This window comes from Meles meles, chromosome 9 (genome assembly GCF_922984935.1).
Source record: "Meles meles chromosome 9, mMelMel3.1 paternal haplotype, whole genome shotgun sequence".
Taxonomy (NCBI): Eukaryota; Metazoa; Chordata; class Mammalia; order Carnivora; family Mustelidae; genus Meles; species Meles meles.
Window position 1 is genome coordinate 48,241,716 of NC_060074.1, and position 24,386 is coordinate 48,266,101.

At 45.4% G+C, this 24,386-nt stretch overlaps 1 protein-coding gene across 1 annotated transcript in view; it reads right to left on the minus strand.

Annotated features, from left to right (window-relative positions):
- LOC123950777 (contactin-associated protein-like 4) overlaps nucleotides 1-24,386 on the minus strand; it is a 129,816-nt gene that overhangs the window by 88,662 nt on the left and 16,768 nt on the right. Inside the window, exon 3 of the mRNA XM_046019191.1 lies at nucleotides 14,527-14,637. Within this exon, the coding sequence (XP_045875147.1) occupies nucleotides 14,527-14,637 (111 nt within the window). The remainder of the gene's footprint in view (nucleotides 1-14,526; nucleotides 14,638-24,386) is intronic.

The window sequence follows — 24,386 nt, forward strand, 5'->3', positions numbered from 1 at the left end:
CCAGTTTTCATTTCTAAAATATCCCCTCCAGCAAAGCAGAACACAGTTCCTTCCAACTGCACACAGAACATTTACAAGGTGGGCTATGCTGTGTCCATAAAACACATCTCAATTATCTCAAAGGGATTCAAATCATGCAAAATATATTCTCTATCCAAAAGGAAGTTACTGGGGCGCCTGGGTGGCTCCAATGTTTAAGTGTCTGACTCTTGATTTCAGCTCAGGTCATGATCTTAGGGTTGTGAGATCAAGCCCCATGCTGGGTGTGGAGCCTGCTTAAGATTCTCTCTCTCCCTCTCCCTCTGTCCCCACTTTAAAAAAAATAAGTGAAATAAATAAATAAATAACAGAATGAAGCTATAAATCTGTAACACAAGGATATTTGCAAATTACTGAAATATTTAGAAACTAAATAACATACTTTTAAATAATCCAAGTCAAAAGGGAGATCAAATGGAAAATTAGAAAGCCTTTGACTGAATAATAATGAAAACACAAATTATCAAAGTTTGTGGCTGCAACTCTTACGAACTGGGATGGGGGACTAGGAATACGAGACGTACTCAAATCAGTGAGCTTAGCTTCTAGACCTAAAGAAGCTAGAGAAAGAAGGAAATATAAACCCACCAACTCAGACCGAAGTAAGAACATAATAGAGATGAAATGGAAGTAATGAGAGAGAAAACAAAATCAATAGAGAAAAATAAACAAAACCAAAAGTATTTCCTTAGTTCTATAAAACTGATAAACCACTTGGAGTAATCAGCAGACAAATAGAGGATCCATTAATTACTAATATCAGGAGCGAGAGGGACATCACTACTGGCATCAAAGGTTAATAAGGAAACATTATGAAAAACTTTATTCCACTCAGTTTATTTTTAAACTGATGGCATGGACAATTTCCATGAAAGAGAGGAACTAGTAAAATTTCATTCAAGAAGAAATAGATAACTCAAACCACCCTAATATTGATGAAAGAAACTGAATTTGTATTTTAAACTTTCCCACAAAGAAAATTCCAGGTCCAAGGATTTTACAAAAAAGATGATCAAAAATTCATGCAAGAACTAACATCAGTTCCACACAAACTCTCTAGGAAGTGGAAGAAATAGTTACCAATGAACTCCATTAGTTGGCAAGATCCTGATAACAAAACGATGCAAATAACTGAACAGAGAAGAGATACAGACCTATCTACCTTAAGAACATAGATGCAAACATTGTAACAAAATGTTAGCATATAAAATCCAACAATCTATGAAAAGGTTAGTACCTCAGAACCAGGTATGACTTATTCCATGAGTGCAGAGTTGGTTTAACATCAGAAATTCAACTGATGTGATTCAGCATGAGAACATACTGAAAATGTTCATATGCTGAACTATACAGTCATCAAATAAATGCAAAAAAGTTTTTGCAAATAGCCAACATTCATTTCTGATTGAAAAAAAAAAAAGTCTTGACAGGCAAAGAACAGGACATTTATTAAAAAAAACAAAACAAAATGAAACAAAACCCTGTAAGTACCATCCTGTAAGGGTGGGAGATGGCTGCTTTCACTCTGAGATCCAGGACAAGGCAAGGCTGCCTGTTCTTGCTGCATGCACTCAACACCACTAATGGCATCTAGCCAAGGCAATAGGGCAAGAAAGCGAAATGGAAGGAATTGGATTGGGAAGGAAGAAGCAAATGGTTTTATCCACCAACAGCATGGTCATCCATGTAAACACAACTGTAGAATCGAAAATACGGTGGAAGAACAAATATGTGGCTTTAGCAAGTTTTCAGATTATGCAGTCAAATCAATACGCAAAAATGCGTGTATTTCTTTGGCATGACTTGTATTACCGACCTGATTGTTTATTACAAAATTAAAGTTCTTAGAACAGCATTGAGTAAAGGAAATTAAACACAGTGGGGCAAAAGTCCAGAAGTTGACACAGTCATTTGTGGTCAACTACTTTTTTACAAAGGTACAAAAAATTGAGTGGGAAAGGACCAGCTCTTCCAAAAACTGGGCTGGAATGATTGGATATATATTTTTTTAAGGTGAGGGGACTTTGTTCCATAGCATAATTTCTTTGACAAAATGATAAATTGGTCTTCCTCGAGAAAAAAACCTTTACTCTACAAAAAATGTTGTTTAAAGAACAGAAAGTCTACAAACACACTGAGAAAACACATTTGCAACTCCAACCCACATACCTAAGTATAGATATAACTCTCAGTACTCAGTAACTACAAACTGAACAAGCCAATGCAATATTAAAAAAAACTGGCAAAAGTTTTGAACTTTTCCCAAGAAGATAATCACAATAAGCCATGAGAAATGTCATTATCCTCTGGGGGGATAAAATTAAAAACCCTCACACCTGTTAGAGCTTCTACTGCTCAGAAAGCTTCTCATCCTGGGGTTTGGGGAGGGTGTGGAGCACCTAGAACTCTCTAGCATGGCCAGTGGAGATGCAAAAGGGCAAAACCACAGTAGAAAACTCTCTCAGTGTCTTAAAATACTGGATATTCACCCACGGCTTAACCAGCAATAAATAACACTCAAGTCTCTAAGCAAGAGGAACAGAAATGTGTCCACACAAGACCTGTTCAATAAGGCTCAGACAGTTTTAATCTGTGTCCCCAAACCAGAGACCACCCAAGTTTCCTTCAACTGGAGAGACGACACACGATTTTTGTTGTAGTCATACATAGAGTAGGACTCAGAAAGTAACTGAAACACCCCAAAAGTGGATTATCTCATGTTAGGCAGAAGGACCCAGATTTACCTTTGTTCTACAACATGACAAATTACATCAAGGTGATGAAAATCGGGTGGGTAGCTGCCTTGGGGGTGGGGTATGGGGACAGGGCTGGAGGATAATTTTTAGGGTGAGGGTATATTTAATTACTTTGTTGGTGAGGCAATTAAAAGGGTGCATCCATTTGTCAGATTAAAGATACGAATTAAAACAATAATATTGGGGCACCTGGGTGGCTCAGTGTGTTGGGCCACTGCCTTCAGCTCGGGTCATGATCTCAGGATCCTGGGATCGAGTCCCGCATCGGGCTCTCTGCTCAGCAGGGGGCCTGCTTCCCTCTCTCTCTCTCTCTGCCTGCCTCTCTGCCTACTTGTGATCTCTCTCTGTCAGATAAATAAATAAAATCTTTTAAAAAAACCAATAATATTGGGGAAAATATGTGAAAATCTCAATTTTGGAAACATTAAAATTTAGACCTGCTGAGTGCTGCATCCTTTTTGTTTAAAGAAAAGAGTCTTCTAAAGTCATTCCTAATCTGTAGTCTATAGGAGCTAAAGAAAAGAAAGCCAAAAGAAAACCAGTGAAGTGCATTTTCTTTGCAGCCGCGAGAAGGTGGGAATTCAGAATGAGCAAACAAAGCTGCCAGGACAGAGCCAGACAGCAGGAGCATGAAGGACGTTAATGCTGGATGTGGAATCTTGGATAGCTTTTCTTCCACATCAAATGCATCTCAGATTTGCAGGAAGAACACTTTTAGTAAGAACAGAAATGTTAAATGTGGGCCGTGGTCATCTCTGCTATTCGTGTGGCCTCTCTCTACTTTGAGGATATCTGCAGCATCTCAGCTTTGGGGATAACAGTGGGTCTGCATGGCTGGAGGAGAAGAGAAATCTCCAGGAAACCTGCATTTTTGGTCTCGGTGTTCAAAATTTGGTCATATTTTTTATTTTTTTTTAAAGATTTTATTTATTTATTTATTTGATAGCGAGAGAGAGAGATCACAGGTAGGCAGAGAGAGAGAGAGAGAGGGAAGCAGGCTCCCTGCCGAGCAGAGAGCCCGATGTGGGACTCGATCCCAGGACCCTGAGATCATGACCTGAGCCGAAGGCAGCGGCTTAACCCACTGAGCCACCCAGGCGCCCCCAAAATTTGGTCATATTTTTAATAACCTGGTTCTCTTGAAATAAAGTCAATGTGGGACTCAAAGAAATAAAAATCATCATGGGAACTGCTCTTTCCTAATGCTATAAAAGAACAGAGGAATGAAATAAGAACTGAGCAGAACCTTCCAGTAACTGAGGTCCAAGGGTGAACGGGGGCTTGGGCACACATGCCCTGCGTCTCTGGGATGAGCAGGACCGCCCAGGAGGCACTGATCTTCTTTCTCACCTTATTTGACAACTAAGCGTTCAAATGATGTAGGGATAGACTCATCAGCTGAAGCCGTGGCACAGAAAAAATACGCCTCACGCACACTCTGTACCTAAGTCAGCGATGGCTGTGTCTACTCAATAAAAAAATTCCATCCATGTGTTTCCACCATTCCAAAATCAATGGTGTTATGTCAAGGGAAATACCTCAGAGAAAGACAAATGGCATGGGATTCACGTGGGTTCTAAACCACAAAACGAACAAACAACAGAAAAAGACTCTCAAATACAGAGAAGAATCTGGAGGTTGCCAGAGGAGAGGGATGAGGGCTGTGCAAATAGGGGTGGCGAGTGGGGGGTACAAACTTCCAGCTAGAACTTGAGTCAGACGGCGGGTGGGGAATGCAGCGCCCAGCACCGGGAGCACTGCTAACAGCGTCACAGCTCTGTGTGCCCACAGGTGGGGGCCATTTATCCTGGTGATCATTTGTATCACAATGGATACAAATGTGGAATCAGTATGTTGTACACCTGAAACTAATACAATATTGTGTATCAACCACACTTCAGTAAAACGACAACAAATAAATAAGTAATTGCTGGGAGTGTTTACTGCCCGTGGAGATGATCCAAAAGCTGTAAATGATTTTGTATGAAAAATAAAGACAGATTTATGAAAATAGTTCTTACACACAGTTAAGGAAATGTCAAGTAACTTAGGTGCTAAGCTCTACATGAAATAAACTATTAATTTTAACAACTATATGGTTGGTGTTAATTAAAAATTATTTTGATATGATGGACTGTAACAAAAGTCTTACTCTCATTTATTCACCCTAAATACTAGGTTTTGATGACCTTGAATGTCAGTGTAATTATATAAAGCGTTTTCTAAAATTCTGCAAACTCATTTTTTCTACTTAAATCATCCCTGTGGTTTTCCACTTTGTTTGAACATTTATTTAGATGCTTTATTCCACTGGACCTAGTTAAATCTGAGATCATGGCATGTGGAGAAGATACATATGCTAATTACACTTCAGAATCTTAAACAACTAGAAGAGCACAACACTGCATGAAAAATGACATGTTTGAGATTCAGTTCTCAGAAATGTGTACATGAAAACATGCTCATGGGTTGCCCTGTCCAGGGTCTGTCTTCTCTTGCAACATCGCCTGTAAATTACTTCTTATAATATATCAAACTATATCATCTTCAAAGTTATATTGCCCAAAGTTGTAGATATGCTGTGTTTTTATGTTATACTATGTTTCTACCAAGTTTTCACTTTAACATGTCTATGCAATGAATCAACTGGAGGCAACACTCCTCGGCCTGAATACCCCCGAGCAGGTGTCAGCCCAGCCACGACGCTCGTCAGGCCGAAGCTATGAAGCGCTGTCTGGCCTTTCTGTGGAAACCGTGGGAAAGACTGTGGCCTGAGCTCTCTTAGCCCTTCCTTCTGCTTCCTTCCAGACGCTGGTGCCCCGGGGCCCGGCCAGGTGAGCTGTGCCTCTTTTTTCCCTGGAAACTCTGAGCAGCTTTAATGTTTCTTTCAATGGCCTTGACCTCTGTGTCCTCACTCCGTCACCTTTGTAATGAAGATCCAGCACAAAACATTACAAAGATGTGATTCCTTTTCCTTAGGAATAACTGATTTGTCATTTATTCACGTCTGAGGGTGATGCAGTGTTGGGTTAGTCTCAGGTGTCCAGCATGGTGGTCCGGCAATCTTTCAGAGGCCTCGGGGCTCCTCCTGGTGGGTGTGGTCTCCTCCCGCTCCCACGGGCCCTCGTGCAACCACCAGTTTGTTCTATTTAAGAGTCTTTTTTTTTGGGGGGGGGTCTTTGTTCATTTGTTTTGTTTTCTAAATTCCGCTAGCTCCATCAACATCATTACAAATAGGACAGGACCTTGTATGACTGGATCCTTTCACTGGGTGTCGTGTGTGTGAGGTCCATCCAGGTTGTGCCGTGAGCACAGATTGTTGTTGGATAATATTTCACTGTATGAAGCTTGCTTACGTATTCACCAGCTGGTGGACATTGGGCTGCTTCCACGTTGCTGTGACCATGGGTAATGGCGCTGTGAGCCTCCATATACGAGTTCGGCACTGACAGCGTCCTCACTTGGGTCTACACTGGGGGTGGCTGCGAGTCATGCAGCGATGCCACGGTAGCTTCCCAAGGAGTCGCCCAAGGGTCTCAGCAGCACTGCACGCCCTTCAGCCATGGGTAGGCTGCGTGGTCTTTCCAGCCTTGTTACTTTCCTTTCTTTGACGACAGCCATCTTCACCGCATATTTCATTCACATGAAAATTCATGTGAATTTTCAGAGGGCTAAAGGCTAATGATGTCGAGCATCTTGTCATGGGCTAATTGGCCATTTGTGTGTCTTCTTTGGAGAAATGGCTTTTCAAATAATTTGCCTATTTTTAAGTTAGGTTTCTTTTTTTATGGTTTAGTTGTCAGAGTTCTCTGTAGACTCTAGATCAACAAGTACTTTATCAGATCTGTAATTTACAGTCATTTTCCTCAACCTGTGGGTTTTCTTGTCCCTTTCTTTTTTTTTTTTAAACATGTATATGCATTTTATTTTTTCTTTTTTTTTTTCCATTTTATTTATTTTTTCAGCGTAACAGTATTCATTCTTTTTGCACAACACCCAGTGCTCCATGCAAAACGTGCCCTCCCCATCACCCACCACCTGTTCCCCCAACCTCCCACCCCTGACCCTTCAAAACCCTCAGGTTGTTTTTCAGAGTCCATAGTCTCTTATGGTTCGCCTCCCCTCCCCAATGTCCATAGCCCGCTCCCCCTCTCCCAATCCCACCTCCCCCCAGCAACCCCCAGTTTGTTTTGTGAGATTAAGAGTCATTTATGGTTTGTCTCCCTCCCAATCCCATCTTGTTTCATTTATTCTTCTCCTATCCCCCTAACCCCCCATGTTGCTTCTCCATGTCCTCATATCAGGGAGATCATATGATAGTTGTCTTTCTTGAAATAAGTCAATCGGAGAAAGACAACTATCTTGTCCCTTTCTTAATGGTGTATTTGAAAGTAAAGCATTTTTAATTTTGAAGAAATCCAATTTTTTTTCCTTTTGTCACTTGCACATTTAGTTTCATATCTATAAAAACATTTTTGAATCCAAGGCTGTGAAAATTTACTAGTATGCATTTCTCTAAGTCTTTCATAATTTTCTTGCTTACATGAAGTCTGCAGCTCATTCTGAGCTAATTTTGATGCATGGTGTGAGCCCAGCTTCATGCTTTTGGCACATTTGTTGGAAAGACTCTTCTTACCCCTAGATTTTCTTAGGGCTCCTCCAAGAAACCAAGTTACCATAAATGTGACAGTTTATTTCTGGACAATAAATTGGATCCTATTGGTCTGCACATCTATCTTTATGACAGTGCTGAGTGTCTTAACTACAGTAACTTTGGAGTGGAGTCAGTTTTGAAACCAACAGGTGTAAGTCTTTCAAATTCATTCTTTTTCAATATTGTTATGGATTTTCTAGATCACTTCCCTTTCTTTTTTGTTTGTTTTTAAAGATTTTATTTATTTATTTGACAGAGAGAGATTGAGATTACAAGTAGGCAGAGAAGCAAGCAGGGAGAGAGGGGGAAGCTGGCTCCCTGTTGAGCAGAGAGCCAGATGCGAGGCTCGATCCCAGGACCTGAGATCATGAACTGAGCCTAAGGCAGAGGCTTAACTCCCTGAGCCATCCAGGCGCCCCATAGATTACTTCCATTTCTAAATGAATTTTAGGACACTTGTGAGGAAGGGATGCTTGGGATTTTGGAAGGGATTGAACCAAAAGGAGACTCATTTGAAGAAGGAGCACCATTTAAAAAAAAAAATTACACCTTTTGATACATGGACAGGAGCTATCTTTCCACTTACTTAGGTGTTCTTTAATTTCTTTTAAGTATGCTTTGTATTTTTTATATAAATATAAATCACATATTCTTTTGGTAAATTTATTGCAAGGGTTTTAATACTTCCTGATGCTGTCATAAATTGATTTCTGGATTCCATTTTTGTATATTAATTTCTAAAGTATAGAAATGCAATTGGTTTTTGGATATTGATTTTTAGATATGGGTCTTGTGTTTTATGAACATGCTAAACCCATTTTATAATATTTGTGTGTATGTGTGTGTGTATATTCTGAAAGATTTTCTGTATACAAGATCATGCCACCTACAAATAGAGATAATTCCACTTCTTATTGATACACTTTTATTCTCTTTTCTTGTCTACTTTTCCTAGATAGAACTTCATGTTCAATATTAAATACAATTAGCAAAAGTAAACACCTTGTTTTGTGCCCAATCTCACAAGGAAGCATTTCGTCTTTTACTGTCAAGTATAATGAAGTATGATGTGAACTATTGGCTTTTGTAGATGCCTTTTAAAGGCTGGTGAAGTTTTCTTATATTTCTACTTCGTTCACTATTTTTATCATTTAAAAGGGTGGGATTTTGTAAAATGCTTTTTTTGCATCTATTGTGATTATCGTGTATCTGTTCCTTTATGCTATTTATATGGTATCACATTGATTGATTTTTAGATATCAAACCAACCTTGAATTTCTGAGATAAAACCTACTTGATCACAGTGTATACTGTATGTTCTACATGTTGCTGGATTTATTTGCTAGTTAATTTTTAAGCTTTTTTGAGAATTTTTTGTCCACTTTCTTAAAAGATGTTAGATTGTAGTTTTCTTTTTCAAAGGGACATCAAACTCAGAATGATTTAAGTTTCCCCTTTTCTATTTTGTGGGAGAGTTTGTGGCAGCTGAGTGTTAATTTGCCCTTAAATGTGTGGTAGGATTTACACTTGAAAGACTGGGTTCTAAGCTTTGCTTTGTGGGAAGTTTATAATTATGATTCCAATCTCTTAACTTCTATTAGGTATATTCAGATTTTCCATTTTTTCTTAAGTCACATATAGGCTTGTCAATTTAATTAAAATTTTCAACAATCCAACTTTTGACTGTGTTGCTCTTCCCTATTGTTTTGTTTCCATTTGAATTTCCAGTTATTTGCTGAAATTATCCATCTTTTAATATCTTGAATATATTAATTATATTTGTTTTATAGATTATAGTCTTATAGTCTTATAATTTTATTATTATTACTGGAGTTCCATTTTTATTTCTTTAGTTTTCAGTCAAATCTTATTATGTGACTTTTTTCCCCATTTCTAAACTAGATAGTTTTATTTTTAAAAAATACTGTGAGGTTCTGGATGATTCATTTTCTTCTGGAGTTAATTCACTCTTGCTTCTCAAGTCATGACAGCTCAGTCCAATGGGGATTGGGATTTTTTCACAATGAAAACGAGTTTTCTGGTTAGGCCCAAAGACTGCTGTGCTCAAGGGTCCATCCCCCTTGTTGGCCTCTGAGTCCCACTTCGGGCAGTAGCCCGACAAGGCGGGGAGGTCCTCCTCAGCCCTTCAGCCTGTCTCTGTGCTCTCACACTGGAAAAAGCCATCAGCACAGTGGCCCCAGAGACAGGCTCGGCTCCCTAGCTTTCCCTCTCCTGATCCTGGATCTTTGGCCTGGAAACTCTCCAGTGTCTTCAAACACTTCGAAGAGCATTCTGTCCAGGTTTTCTGGTAATGTTTGGTGCAGAAATGTCTGAAGTGACCTTGGCAGTGTTGATGGAAGCTGATGGTTTGGGTCAGAAATGGAAAGTGTTTCACAGACGCCGGCCACTGTTCTGTGGCTTGCTGGGATCTGCTTGTGTAGAGTCCTCAGGCTGGCCTTCCGCACGGCAGCAGCATTATCAGTGATATTGTCAACCTCAGCTTCCATGGCACCACACGTAACCAGGGCACAAAGCCAGATGCCTCTCTGTGGAAGCAGCTGAGTGAACTGGGGACCATGGTCAAGTGGAGAATGTACCCCATATGGGATTTCCCCCAGCCCTGACCACATGACACCCGAGGACCATGGGGCTACCCCATTCCAGATTTGTCTCACATATGGTGACATCTGGGGACTTGAAACCCGTCGGCATGTCCGTGCTGTCCTGTCCGTGGTCAGCACTCCTGGCTGTGGTGCCCACCTGGGTGTCAGGTCCAGCCTTTGATGGGCACAGACCTGTTGAAACTTTCTCAGGGACTTGCTTCTGTGGCAATGTCAATCTCAACCGAACGGAAGCATCTCCTTGCTCCTTTCATGAGCATTTTTCCACACCTTTTTTTTTTTTTTTAAATTCCCCTTTAAATTTGTTCACACTTAGTTGAAATTGCTGTTCTGTTTGCATATATTGTCAAGGGAGCATCGAATCAGACCTGATGGGGACGGACTACAGAAGGGCTGCGATGAGTGGTCCAAGACATCTTGCACACGTACTGGGATGTTCCGCGAGGCTCGGGCTCAGGGCTGGGATGGGAGGCCACTGCCCCACAGCCTGTCGGCACAGCCAAAGCTAGCGGCCTCTGGCACAGCCATAGAAGACCTCCTGCCGCTGGCCCCCAGGTGAGGCCTCCAGGCCAGTGCTGGCTGGGGACTTGCCCTGGGACCACCTCAGTCACAGTGTTGGAGATGCTTACTGCTGCCAGTGTCCTGGGCAGAGGGCCATTTTTCTCCACATCTGTCTCCCCCTGGAGAGCCTTCAGCTCATTCCCTCAGCTGGTTGGGACCTGGACAGATGCCCCGTTCAGTAGGTAAGAGATTTGGAGGAAGCCTCTTGCTTGTGCTGGAGGGTGCCGTGCAAGTCCCTTCTGAAAAGAGAGGTTTCTGCCATTGCCTTTTTCATTCGTGCACCCGAGCGCTGGCTGGATCACTGTGCGAGCAAGCCCTTGTGGATGCTGCGTGGATGCCTCCCCTCCAGCCTGAGATTACCTCACATCTCCGTAGCACTGATGGTAAAAGACCAAGAGGCTTCGCTTTCAGAAGCGTCACAGTTCACGCTACACCGCAGGGAGAAGGTGAATGAAGGAGGAGAGACTCAGAGTGGTTGGCACAATGCAGGTGCCTCCCGGGAGCTCTGTTAGAGCCAACCGATGTCTGCTGGAGATTTCTGGATTATTCCTCCTGAGGCATGGTGAGCCGAATTCCCTAGACCGAGGGAAAGACAGCAGAGTGACCTGACCCACATGCCTGCCCCAGGGAGCCTGGGCTCTTCCCCCAGGAGAAGGGGTGCCACTGTCCCAGGGCCTTGGCCTCAGTGCCCTCATGCAGGATGTCCCACATCGCACCCCCACAACCACCTTCCTGGACACAGAACCAAAAGCAGTGAGTGGTCTGGTCAGAAACGCCTGTTTTCTGCCTGCTCCCAGAGCCGCAGTGGGAAGACCTCGTGTTTTATGGGCTTCTGACTCTTGGAAATTTATTTGTTGGCATATTCCTTCCTACTCATTTATTCCTGTTCTGATTGCCTGCATAGCCAGCCTTCACAGCCTGATCCAAATCAAATGAGAAATGTTGAAACAATAGAAGCACCACGGAGCCATCAATAACTCACTCAGTTTGCAATTTCCTCTGTGAATGCTGCAGGCCATCCATGGGGAGAAAAAAATAAAACCCAATAAAAAACAATGAATAGCAAGTAAAAGATAATTAAGGTGGGCTGTTTTGAACTTAATTAACATGCAAATAAAATTCATTAAAGTTGATATCTTGCTTCATTATGAGATGTAGGAAAATAGCGGATTAAAATGATTTTCACTCACGGAAAATCCTGAGGCTCATGTGCCTGGGTGGGAAATGGGATTTTAACCAACAAACGGAGAGCATGCTCACTTGTCATTTACTAACCACATGCACAGACCGAAGATAGATTCAGCGATTTATGTATGGTGTCTCTACTCTGTGAAAATTTTGAAAGAAACTGATTAAAATATAGACTTCTCTGTTTTATTTTCAAAAGAAAAACTTCCTGCTTCTCTTAAACTGGGAACGATGACTAGGATTCAATTGAGAATGAGCAGCGGATTTTCCCCAAACATCTCTTCTTTTATTGCATTTTACTGGCATGGAGATGCCTCCCCTCCTTTTTTACTGTGACAGTTTTGGGTGAGTCTAGCTCACCTCCCCCCCACCCCCAGAAGAGCCAGGGAGGAATCTAATCCTTTGTTTTCGAGATGATGATAATCTGCGTGCAGAGACGTTTGACATTCAGATGTAATGGAGCTCAAATACCTGGAGAAAAGAAAAGGCTGCTTGATTAAGCAGGCATGGACCACTCATTCGAGGCCCGTCAGGAGGAAGGATGCTGATTTTGGGGGGCGGCTGTGACCCTGTGTTTGGGAGGCTGGGGGCTCAGGCACCAGGGGGTGCCACACAGCCTGGGCTCTCAGGGCCCCAAGGGAGCTGATGTTCGAGGGCCCGGGAAGGAAGGCCAGTCCTGGGGTCCACCCATGTCAAAAACAAGGGCAGACAGGCCCTGGGAGGGGTCACCAAAGGATGGCTGAGAGAAGCTGGGTTTCATGGCCATTTGTGTCTGGGGAGCAGGCCCACTGTGTTCCACTACCGGCCACACTAATTGGTACGATCAGTAACCAGCTCTGGACACCGTCACTACAGAGAAGATAGGGCTGTCATTGGTAAAACCCAAAAGTGAATCCAGTAAATCTGAAGATTCATGAACCGGTAGCACCCTGCCTAGCAAGCAGAGGGGAGCCCCAAGGAACTGCACAAAACAGACGTTTTATAGGAAGGAGGGGAGGCAGGGAGATTACCAACAAAAGGAAAGGATCATTCTTTCAGGCTTGCCTCCCTTTGAGGGAGGGGCAGGGGGTCTGAGTGTTAGGACAGCATCTGGGGGAGGTTGAACCTGCGGTCACAAGGGTACTCAGCCCTGGTTTGGTGGCTTGACCTCAGCCACACCTTTTTGGGTCTGAGGTTTTCTTTCGAACGCATCTGAACTTGCTTTCCAGAAAGAGGCTGGAGAGGTCTGCCTTCCGGAATCCCAAACCACCCCCTCACCTAATTCTGCCCCTTCAATAGTGAATACAATGGAATGTAAAAATCATCTGTGTTGACACGTCTACACCTCTATTTTGTGACAAGCACTTTAGTGGGAGTATCTGTCTGTCCAGCTATTTCTAATGAAAATCTCAAATACCTATGAAAGCCTATGTGAATTACCACTCTTTTATGTTGTGAGTGTTCACTGTAACAAATGTGGTCAGATATGGAGCCTCTGTGCTCAGGACAAGGAGAAGTTGAAGAGAAGAGCAGAGGGAGTGATTTAGAAGGTGGGGTGAGGGTCAGGCTCTCATTTTTATGGGGGTTTTTGGGGTGACTATAGCTGGACCTACTTCCCTGGCATTTGCACACAGGCCTCCTGCCTTCCCGCTTCGTGGCAAAGATCGCAGCGATGCCCTCTGTGACTGTAAGCTCTTCCAGAGCAGCTGAAGACAGCTTGGTTCCCTGCTAACACCGTGCCCAGCGACACCCCAGCATCAAAGGTGTAAACAGAGACCCTGACCAGCTGTGAAGGTAGCATTGCATTCCCATTCCTCCTTGAGAGACGTGGAGGGAAGAGATGGAATGTTTGTCTTTATTTCTACTTGGTAAGTATCTGAGGCTGCCTTTCTAGCCTCTGATGTAAGGAGGACGACAGTCTACTTTTCAGCCTCTGGAACTGGTGGCCTTCTATGGCAGGAGGGAGTTAAGCCTGCTGATCAGCTGAATTAAGAGGTCAGTGCAATCACAGGGAGTTGGGCGAGAAGAGGGAGGCAGTGGGGTTGGAACCAGGGAGACCCCGCAGTGCTAGAGATGGGAGAGCTGGCTCCAGATGCTGTCACCCGGGAAAGGCTGCCAGCTCAAGGCTCCTGGCGCCTCCAGAAGGAACCAGCCTCACCAGCACTTTGATTTCAGCCCCTGAGACCTGTCCCAGACCTTTGACCTTCAAAACCTTAACAGAATACATTCATGTGGTTTTACACCCCTAAATCTTTATGGAATCTGTCACAGCAGTAATAGGAACCTAATACGCCCTCCAAAGTCTCTGTCCCACTTGAAGATGAGTAATTAAACGCATGAATATTTAATTAATAATTAAATGAAGTAATTAAATGAAGTGAATCTTTGTGACAGAAAAAATATTTTCCTAACTAAACAGTCGGTATATGTAAAGGTATGTACGTATTCTTGTGACTGGAATGTTGGCTTGATCGTGCACGACACTCATGCAGCTCACTGCCATTTTGGGCACCCCGTGGCCCCAATGTGCACGTGGAGAGAGACCTAACTTACGTTCTTTACGTGCATGATCTCACATGGGAACATGCCCACACGCCTACCACTTGTTTGCAATTTTCTTTCTGTGCCACAGATAATCTACTTATAGCATTTTATCAAAAAAATATGCAGGAATTGTTGAAAGTCCGTGAGTTGCCGCGGATCAACGGGAGGCAGCCCACCGACTTACCATCTCTGCGGTTCAGTCTCGCAAACCCGGGGCTGTGGCTGCTGGACAGCTCAGAGGAACCGCTGAAGGAGGAGGCTGGCAGTGCGGACGCCAGCGGCTGGTCGCAGCCATCTGTCGGGGAAAACACGCAGGTCAGCACACTTTGCAAACCTGAGAGAAAACAGGAGTCCAAACGGAAGGTAAGTGGCTCCCATGGAGTGCACTTGATAGGATGACCTGGGGAACACGGGGCGTCAGAGGCCAAACTAACCACATGGGCAAGTCCCTAGAAGCAGCAAGACCACAAGAGGGCTGGGCGTAGGAGCCGCATGCCGGTAGTAGTCACAGTTTTATGCGCCAAAGTGGTGAAGCTACTTTAAAAACATCATTTACAGTGACAACAAAACTATAAGAGAATCTTTCTCAAAAGATAATCAACGTTTAGTTGAGAAAATGGTCCAGTTTTGTTGATGGATCTTGCACAAGGTGGACATGGGAGGGAAGAGAGGCTGTATGCACACATAGCGTAATCACCCTCTGGAGGCGTCTAGTCGGCCAGCGGCTGGGCTGACCATGGCCCCGTGGGTCTGCCTGACTCAGCAGGCCATGGAGCTGGGTGTGCACGGCTACACTCCATCGTCACGTGGAAGTCATGCCCAGGAGCCAGGTTCACGCAGCCCTGAAGTGACCTGTGAGTTCCACAGAGGAGTGGTTAGTGCCCGAGTCCCTGCTCCCACCCCACTCCTTCTCTCCCAGCCTATGGCTTCGTGAGGAGCTCCTGTGATCCGCCGACAGAGGAGAGGAAGTCCGGGGTGCAGGGTACGACGGCTTCCAGGACACACAGGCCACATCTGGAAGTGGGCCCCCGCGGCACCTGGCTTGGGTTGTCCCTGTGGGACGGTGGGGACAGAAGGTCCCCCAGCAGGCAGGACTTGGAGAAGCACATGGCTGAGTTCCCTGTCCACCAGCAGAGACCAACACTGAGGCTCAGTGTGGCCCTGTTCTCTGGGCCATTAGACCAGCGTCTGATCCTCGAAAACTGTCCTTGCAGTAGATCCCCTCACAGACATTTTTGTACAGTTTCTGCTCGTTTTGTTGAGACCCACCTGCTACCCAGAGGTGGGTTCTGCATTTTGAAAGATGCCTGTTCTCACTCTGTTGGTTCACAAAAGCAGACGTCACTAATCCCCACATCAGAGGGGTGGTGATGGCCGTTTGTTAAAGGGACGGGTGAGGTTCGATTCCTGAATCTTCCAGAGTAATGAGACAAACAAGCAGCTTTCAGAATGTGAAATGGAGTCAGAAGTACACCCATTGTCCCGTCACCAAAGTGTCAGCTCCTTGGGTGCGGGGACTGTGATCATTTGATTCTGTACCTGCTGCAGAGACCAGTCAGTGGCCAACAGACAGTGCACAGAGGTAGACGCACTGACAACGTAAGTGTGGTCAGGAGAGACTGGACGCTCTGTCATCCCAGACTAGAAACGGCCCCGCCGTGGACCTGCCTGCCTGGGCGGTTTGAAGGGCCTTCCGAAGTATTCTGACAGGAGAAGTGAGACGGAGAAAACATCTGAGGTCCCTGCTCTTTCCCACACTCAGCCTCGCTGTCTGTGAAGGGTGACGGTTGTAGGCCGATGACGAAGTCCTCTCACGCAGCCCACAGGAAGAGCCTCCTCTTTCTTGGACACAAGCTTCCATTCAGAATCAGTCGTGCTACAGGTAAGCATGTGCTATCCTGTGATTTTCGCGGAGCTGCAAGTTGATTTTTGAAATGGACTTAGAAACCAACCAGGGTTCAAGTCTTATATGCATACAACCTAGTATGAAAGGAGACCCGTCTCTGACAGGAAGATAGTCAAATCCTGCAAAGAATACAGTGTGAGGTCTGCACAAGCTTCACCCCCAGCTCTCGCCCCTGAGCTTCCCTGTCTGCGGGGTCCAGCCCTTGTGCTGCCAGAGCTGGTCCCCGCTCCTGACCTTCCCCACCAAGGCCGGAGTTCCCGACGGCCTCCCCTAGCCATGGCCCCCACCGGGGGAGGCTGTGACCCCCCATCACGCTCAGCATCCCAGTCAGAGAGAATCTGGTGGACGAGTGGGGTGGAACCCTTGAGTTCCTGGGCAGGTGAGAGGCAGGGATCGTCCTTTAGGGTCAATGTGCTCCTTGTGTCGGGTCAGCAGAACGGGCTCTGGGCACCTTCGAAACGAGCCGAGGTCGGTTTCCACACATAATGCATGTAGTCATGCGTGAGTGTGTGTGTGTGTGTGTGTATGAGAGACGGGCTCATACAGACAGGACCCTGTACCAACCACTGCTCCCTCAAGGGAGGAAGAGGCAGGGGAATCAGTCAGATACAGAAGAGCTTTAGCAATTAACTCAAATAAAGAACTCTGGGCTGTAAGATCAAGAAAACCAAAGACTCCGGTTTCTGAGTCCGAATGAGATGATGGGTCCAACCCAACCTCGTGTGGTCACTCGTCCTTCACGGTATGTAGAGTCAGACCGTGTGCTGCCCACCAGGAGGACACGCCACAGGGAAGGTCACTCAGGTCTCAGTCAGCCTGGGAAAGGGGCGGCAAGTTCAGGATGTCTAGTTGAGGTTCTTAAAATATTACTTGGGTTTTGTTGTAAAAAATAGAAGATTATATCTTTTCAAAATTAGATATATTTTTCTCTGAGTCCATAAAGATAAAATTTAACTTAGAACACCGCATGAAAGTAAAAAGTGGATGTTTTCCGAATTTCTCAATGAAATTAAATCAAGGGCAGTGTTTCCAAAGACGGTCAAACCTTCGTGTGGTGATGGAAGGTCAGCATATGGGGTCTGTGCGGCTGGTATGCTCCGCCCTGGTGTGTGTGGAGCAGGAGCCAAGGTGTGAAAACCACACATACATCGAGGACGCACTTCTAGACTGACAAAAACCAGGAGCATTTTCCTGTGAGACGGACCTTTCCTCCCTGCCCCCCCTCATGTGCTTGTGCAGCAAGAGCTCACCGCCACGCTGTCTGTGGGATAAAACGTGCTGGATTTGCTTGACTCAGAAAGAGCCATAAACAAGTGAAGCAGGTAAAAAACCCCGAGACACTTTCTGACCCAAATCCAAAGGGAACAGGATCGGGGGGACGTGACCCGGAGCGACCCCTCTGGAACCAGCCTGGTCGTGTCCCTGGAGCCACTTTCCTGCCGTCCGAGAGCAGAAGTGACTTCGGGCCCACCCAAGGCCACAAGAGTGTCCACGATGACGTTACTCATAGTAGACCAAAATGGAAACAGCCCTGCTTGCCCAGTGGCCTTAGAGCACACAGATCAACAGTGGAAACCACACGGAAATTTAAAATTCCTCCATACAAATGGTGTAGATGAATCTGGGGCATGATGTTGAGCAAAACCAGCCAGCGGCACTGGGGGGCTCCGTGGCTGCTGCGGCGTGTTGCGTGGGGAGGTGGTGGCTCAGCAGGCTCTGTGGCTGGCCTCGGCGAAGAGTGCATGCTGTGTGAACATGCAAGAAACATGCAAGAAACAAAGGAACAGCAAGAAACAAAGAGGGCTTGCACTCTGTGTGGCTTGCACGGACTCTTGTGAGGGAGACAGTTACTCCAAAGGGCTCCCAGCTCCTGCTGTTAATAACCAGACGTCGGGGGCAGATGTGTGAAGACGTCTTAAATAGACGTTTTAGAGAAAAACAATGATGGGATTGAAAATGTGCACCAGAACATAGCCAGGCAGAGCACACACATTTGCTGAATAAACGGAGACTGGGTTGCTTTTCTTACAGAAAATCAGTGAGGAGGGGTGCTTGTGTCTGGCTCGCATCAGAATGATAGACGGCGGACCTGAGCCCGGTTACATCTGGGAAACATAGCCTCAGCCCCAAGACGGCTGCTGCCAACCCCATGTGGGCAGTAAGGGTGGGACGGCCGACCTGCCGGCTCCTGTGAGCATGACCATGGTGCCTTAGTCACAGAGATGAAATCCATAAACTCCCACAAATCTACCTGGGTCCTTCTGAGCATAGCATGCAAGCACGTATCCAGACTGGAAGTGACAGAGTGAGTGTCGAGGGCTGAGGTCACTTGTCAGTGAGCACGGCCTCCCGGTGACGGGTCCAGGGTTTGTACTGTCAGAAGCTCTGTGACACAGTGTTTCCTCTGGTCTCTGCAGCCACCGTATGGGCTCACTTATGAGAAGGAAGTCAATTTATTCACAGCCTTGCTGAGGAAGCAGAGAGGTCTTGACCTTGCCCCTTGTTCTTCACAACCACACATGTCCGGGGGCACCTTCTGGAGCTTGCTGCTGGGTTCGGCCTCTCACCTGGAGGAAGCAGGTGCCCACACCTGCATGGAACATATGGGAAGGGTGTCGGGGGGATGCTGGCCCCGCTCTTCACTCACTCCTCTCTGCATGTTAAGGAGGGACCTCCATGATGTCCAGGGACAGAGTCACAGGCCCCAGGATGTCTGAGGGCTATGCACACCTCGGTGCTCAGGAAGAACGTGTGCCGGCAGCATCTCTGTGTGCAGGACCCGCCAGGACCAGCCTCCTGAGCCTCGTCGAGGCAAGACCCCTGGCTTGATTCCCACCCTGCTTGGGGCTGGGAGGACGTGTGTGCAGCTGTGGCATGTACAGCTTCCTCTTTGCAGTCCCCTAGTGTACATAAACCCAGGACAGTCTGTATCCCGGGCTTCCCTCCAGCAGAACCCCCGCAGCTCTGGGAAAGCAGCTCTTTGCCCCCGTGGGACCTCCTCTCCTTCAAGCCATCAGGGGCAGCGGAGTCGGGGAGGGGAAGGGCAGTTTTCAGAGACTCTCTATTTTCTACTTATAGGAAGAAAGGCAGTACATGTTCACAGCTCCAGAAAGTATTCCAGAAATAACATTTTATGGGAGAAAGTCACAAATCAAGCGCAGTCATAATTTTCCAAATTTGCACAACTTTTTGCAGTAAAAACATTAGAATTAAGAAACAGCTAGACCAGCGGTTTCTGAACAGAAACGGGGCTTAAATTCTTCTCAAAGTGAGTCTGGGTCTGCAGGCATGCTGGGCATGGGGCCAGACCCCTGAGGACACAGGGCTCCATGCAGACCAGCCTCGGTCAGCACATGTCACTGCTAAGAGGGTGGTTGTGGCCACAGCAGGTGTGAGGTGGAATGACGGCTGCAGGGCTGGCTGGACATGGACCATGTGGTGGTTCGTGGAGGAGCTGCCACAGGGAGCTGAGACTGTGAGAGGAGGGGGGAATGCAGAGGAGGGAGAGCCTCAGGTGGGGCAGGACCACTTCAGAGAACTCAGAGAACAGGGTCCTGCCAGCAGATACCCACGCTGCCCGTGTGCTCACCCCACAAATACACACACACTCACAGTCACACCTGCTCACACCATCAAAACATACACATGCACCTGTGTGCTCACAGTCATACCTGCTCACACCACAAATCACACACGACACACACTCACTGTCACACCTGCTCACACCATCAATACCACACATGCACTGTGTGCTCACAGTCACACCTGCTCATACCACAAATACACACTACACACACACTCGCTGTCACACCTGCTCACACCATCAGTACACACACGCACCTGTGTGCTCATAGTCACACCTGCTCACATCACAAATACACACACTACACACACTCACTGTGACACCTGCTTATATAATTAAACATGCAAATATTAGGCAAACATCAAAGTAGCTTCTACAACATAATCATTTCACTTAATTATTAAATTTATTCAAAACTATGCACCATTCCCATTGTAAATACAGAAAATTAAATCATTTAAAAGGGGTGTATGTTTGGAGAGCCCAGCGATACTAGATCAGTTTGAATAAACAGTATTACTTCTTGTTACATGAACACGTTACACTAAACAAACTACTTACATGTTTCATGTTGTTTTCATGAGAGAATGGATACAGGTGAGAATTTCCCCAAAGAGGCCACTGGTGGCAGTTTTCTACTGGACCTCCCACGGCAGTGAGACGCTGACTGTTTTACTCAGAAACCAACAACCCTCAGGGTGTGTAGATCCCTACAACACTTTCCTGTATGAAACTGAACTTTCATCCATAGATTTTAGGAATTATTTGGGCCACCAAGATTAAATTCTTTTACAGAAACATTCAATTCTCTCTCAGAAGATATAGCTCCTGTATGCTTCTGGAATTACACTAAAAAAAAAAATAGGAAGAGCAAATTCACAATGCCTGATAAAATTTAATGTTTTATTCCATTTAAAGGATGATGCAAAATACCTGACAATTTGAGACTGTCACACAATTTTAATGATGAGAATTATTGCTAACACCATGTGACGCTACTAGCAATCTCTGGAATCACTTTCGTTTGGGAGATGAGTTCGCTGTGCTCTGAAGTATTGGAGGACGTGGAAGTCGCTGCAGGGCTGTGAGCCGCGGTGGGCAGTGCTGCGAGTGCCAAAGAGAAAGCACGTGTCCTCACCCTCTCTCCTCACCAGCTCCTCACACATGCATGTTTTCTCTTAGCTAGAATCACTTTTGCACCAAGAAATAATATATTCACTTGATAGGATGGGCTCTTTTGCTGCTGAACATGAAGGCATCTTCACTAAGACATGGCGACAATAATCTCAAGGGCACAATGGTCCCTCCACAGTGTAGACATTCCAGGAACCAGTCTGGGAGTATCCTGCAGCACAGACCCCAGCAGCAAATACACACTTCCAGCTCTGGGGAGAAAAGCTGCAAGTGTTGATATTCAGGGATCTCACCCAGAAACTCACAAAATATAAAAACAGTGTTTTAACATCAGTACTTTAAATAATAATGGAGAAAAGCTATTTGATTTGTATCATGATCAGTAAAAACATCATACAATGAAATGGATTTTCTTTCCAAAGAGAAATAATCCATCTCTGATTTCAACTGCAACATTAAAACACCCCAAGTTGTACATTCTACTATGAGCACACTGCGAGAAAATGTCCATACCTCAATTTAAAAATGCTTTCTTGTTGGAACTGCTAGCCATCATCTGAGCTTTGTGCGAGCAGTTATCTTTTTGCTGGTGCTGGTTCATGTCCCGAAGCTGGAGGTGGCTGAAGGCCGGGGGGCTGTGGCAGTTTCCTAAAACAGGATGACAACCAAGTTTTCCACATCGACTGACGGACGATTTCCCGGCAGTAGGTGGGGCGGTTTGATGGCCTTTCACCCACAGGAGAGCCTCTTTCAAAATTGGATTCCATCCTCTCGACGTGGTGCCGCTGGGTCAACTATGTTTATGTGATGCTCTAAATCCTTGTCCCCACAAAAACCTCCCCAGCATCTTCACTGGGAATAGCTTCCATTGCAAGAAACCACTTTTTTTGCTCACCCACATGAAGCAACCATTCTCTGTTCAAGTCTGGAATGCGCGCCACAGGTACAATCCCCAGATTGCAGTTCAGTCCCGTCTTCAGGCTCCACTTCCGGTTCTAGGTTCTTCTGTTTCTACCACACCTGCAGGTGCTTCTCCACCTTCCTGAAGGTTTAACCTTCCACTTGTAAAAAACGTACATATATACAAAGTGCAACAACATGAGGTATGCCTGTCCCTGCTGGTGATTTGCTCGGCATCTGACGTCCTTGGCCCCATTTTTCAAGCCACACATTGTCTGCCTCTTAGGGTCCTGGTGCCCTCTGGTATTTTAGCTGAGGTGGTAGACAATGCTGAGCTTTTCTCCAGTCCATGGCCATGATCCTGGAAAGCAGAAGCCCCCATCCACTGTGTTCTGAGAACTGCTGGCACTAAGATGAGATCCATGCTGCCCCCTTTCTATCTAGGACACAGATCCTCCAAAGTCCTTCTTGGTGACTGACAGCTGAATGCTCATCCCCACTGATCGGTCACAGCCATCCATGTGTCAACCGTACTTTGGTACTGCTCCTCTCCTGCTCTCAGATCCCTGCACCACCTTGAGCAACAGGGAGCTCCCCAAGGGCAGGCACCCGCAGAAACGTTCTCCAGTGGTGCCCCTTTGGGCCAGCCTTGCTCTTCCATGTCTCCCGTCCAGGCCTGTAAGTTGTACTCACTTCTCCCACCGCAGAAATTCCTCTGTGCCTCATCTTGGAGGAAAAGCCACACATACTAATCTTTTTGAAGAAAGTCTGTCCAGTCTTAGTCAAGATTTATTTTTTTATTGGGCATTACGAAAAGTTACTTTTAATGTTAAATATGGATCTAAACATAAGATCTCATTTTCCTATGTATTTTTTTCTGCAAAATTGCCTCTTATTTCTCAATTTCCCTTTTTCTTTTCTTTCCCAAGAGTGAATGCTAGTTTTTTTGTTTGTTTTTCTGCTTTTATTCAAAGAGCACCTAAGGATGATTATAATTCCACATTCTTGAATCTCAGCTTGCTTATGTTGTGATCTCATATTTGTTGATAGTTTTGTTATAAATAATTCCCATTCCAAAGTCATTGTTCCTCAAAATTTTAAAGCACGCTGTTGTCTTTTTGGCCCATCTTCTGATAAGATGTCTGACTTTTCCTCTCCAGGTTTTTTTTATAGGTTATAATTGTGGCTTATTTAGGCAGAAAATTTTGAAAACTTGTCTTTAACTTAGAACTTAGATGGTCATATTTTTAAATATTATTTTGTTTTTGTTTTTGTTTTTCACTTCTCGGCATTAGTTAAGAATAATCAACCTAAACCCTCAAGTTCTTTAGTTTATGGTGAATTTTCTCATGAGTTTCTCAGATCTGAGGACTGAGATCACAGCACGTGGCAGGGTTACTGGGGTGTTGACTAGCAGATGTGAGATATAGCTTCCCCCATAGAACAGCAGGGTCTGACTTCAAACCCCCCTACCCTCAGGGAACCATGCAGAAGGAGGGTCTCTCATCCTACCTGCCCTGGAACAAGCCCAAGTTTTACCCACTCCCCACATGCACACGGCTGGTTAGAACAGCCCCTGGGCATTGGGAGGCTGCAGGGACACTGATAAATATGCTCACTTTTGCCTTTGGATGCACACTCACCCCTCGCTGCCAGCTTCTGTGGGTTTCTCTGACTTTCTGATCAACTTTACTATACATTTAAACTGATTATCAAATGTTCTGTCCAGGCATTCCAGCACTCCACAGAAACCCAATACACTGCTCCCCTGATATCACCTCCTTCCACTCAGATGTCTGTCATACCAGCAGTGCCTGTGCTTAGTTCCCTGGACGAGTGTTTGGTGTTGAGTGTGCAGGGAAGTCTGTGTGTGCAGGGTGGCTCTACACACTGGTAGCAGGATGGCAACCTCTGTTCCTTCCTGTCTCATACTCCCCAGTAAAAGGCACAGACCACAGATGAAATTTTCTGTGTTCCTTAGTAGATCCTCCCACTTCCCTTCATCACACTCACAACACTGAAATACATCACAGCCACCACCACCACCATCATCACTATCACCACGTCATCATCACCATCATCATGATCACCACCATCATCATCTGTCATCATCATCACCATCGTCACCATCATCATTGTCATCACCACCATCATCAGTCATCTTCATCACCATCACCACCATCATCACCATCACCATCATCTTCATTATGATCACAATCACCACCATCATCATCAGTCATCATCACCACCACCATAATTAACACCATCATCATGATCCTCACCAACATCACCATCATCACCACACCACCATCATCACCATCACCATCATCATCACCATCATCACCACCACCACCATCACCATCATCATCATCATCACCAACATCATCATTATCATCATCATCTTCTTCATCATCACCATGGTCATCATCATCATCAGTCATCATTATCACCACTCTCATCATCACCATCACTACCATCATCACCATTACCATCATCATCACCATCACCACCATCATCATTA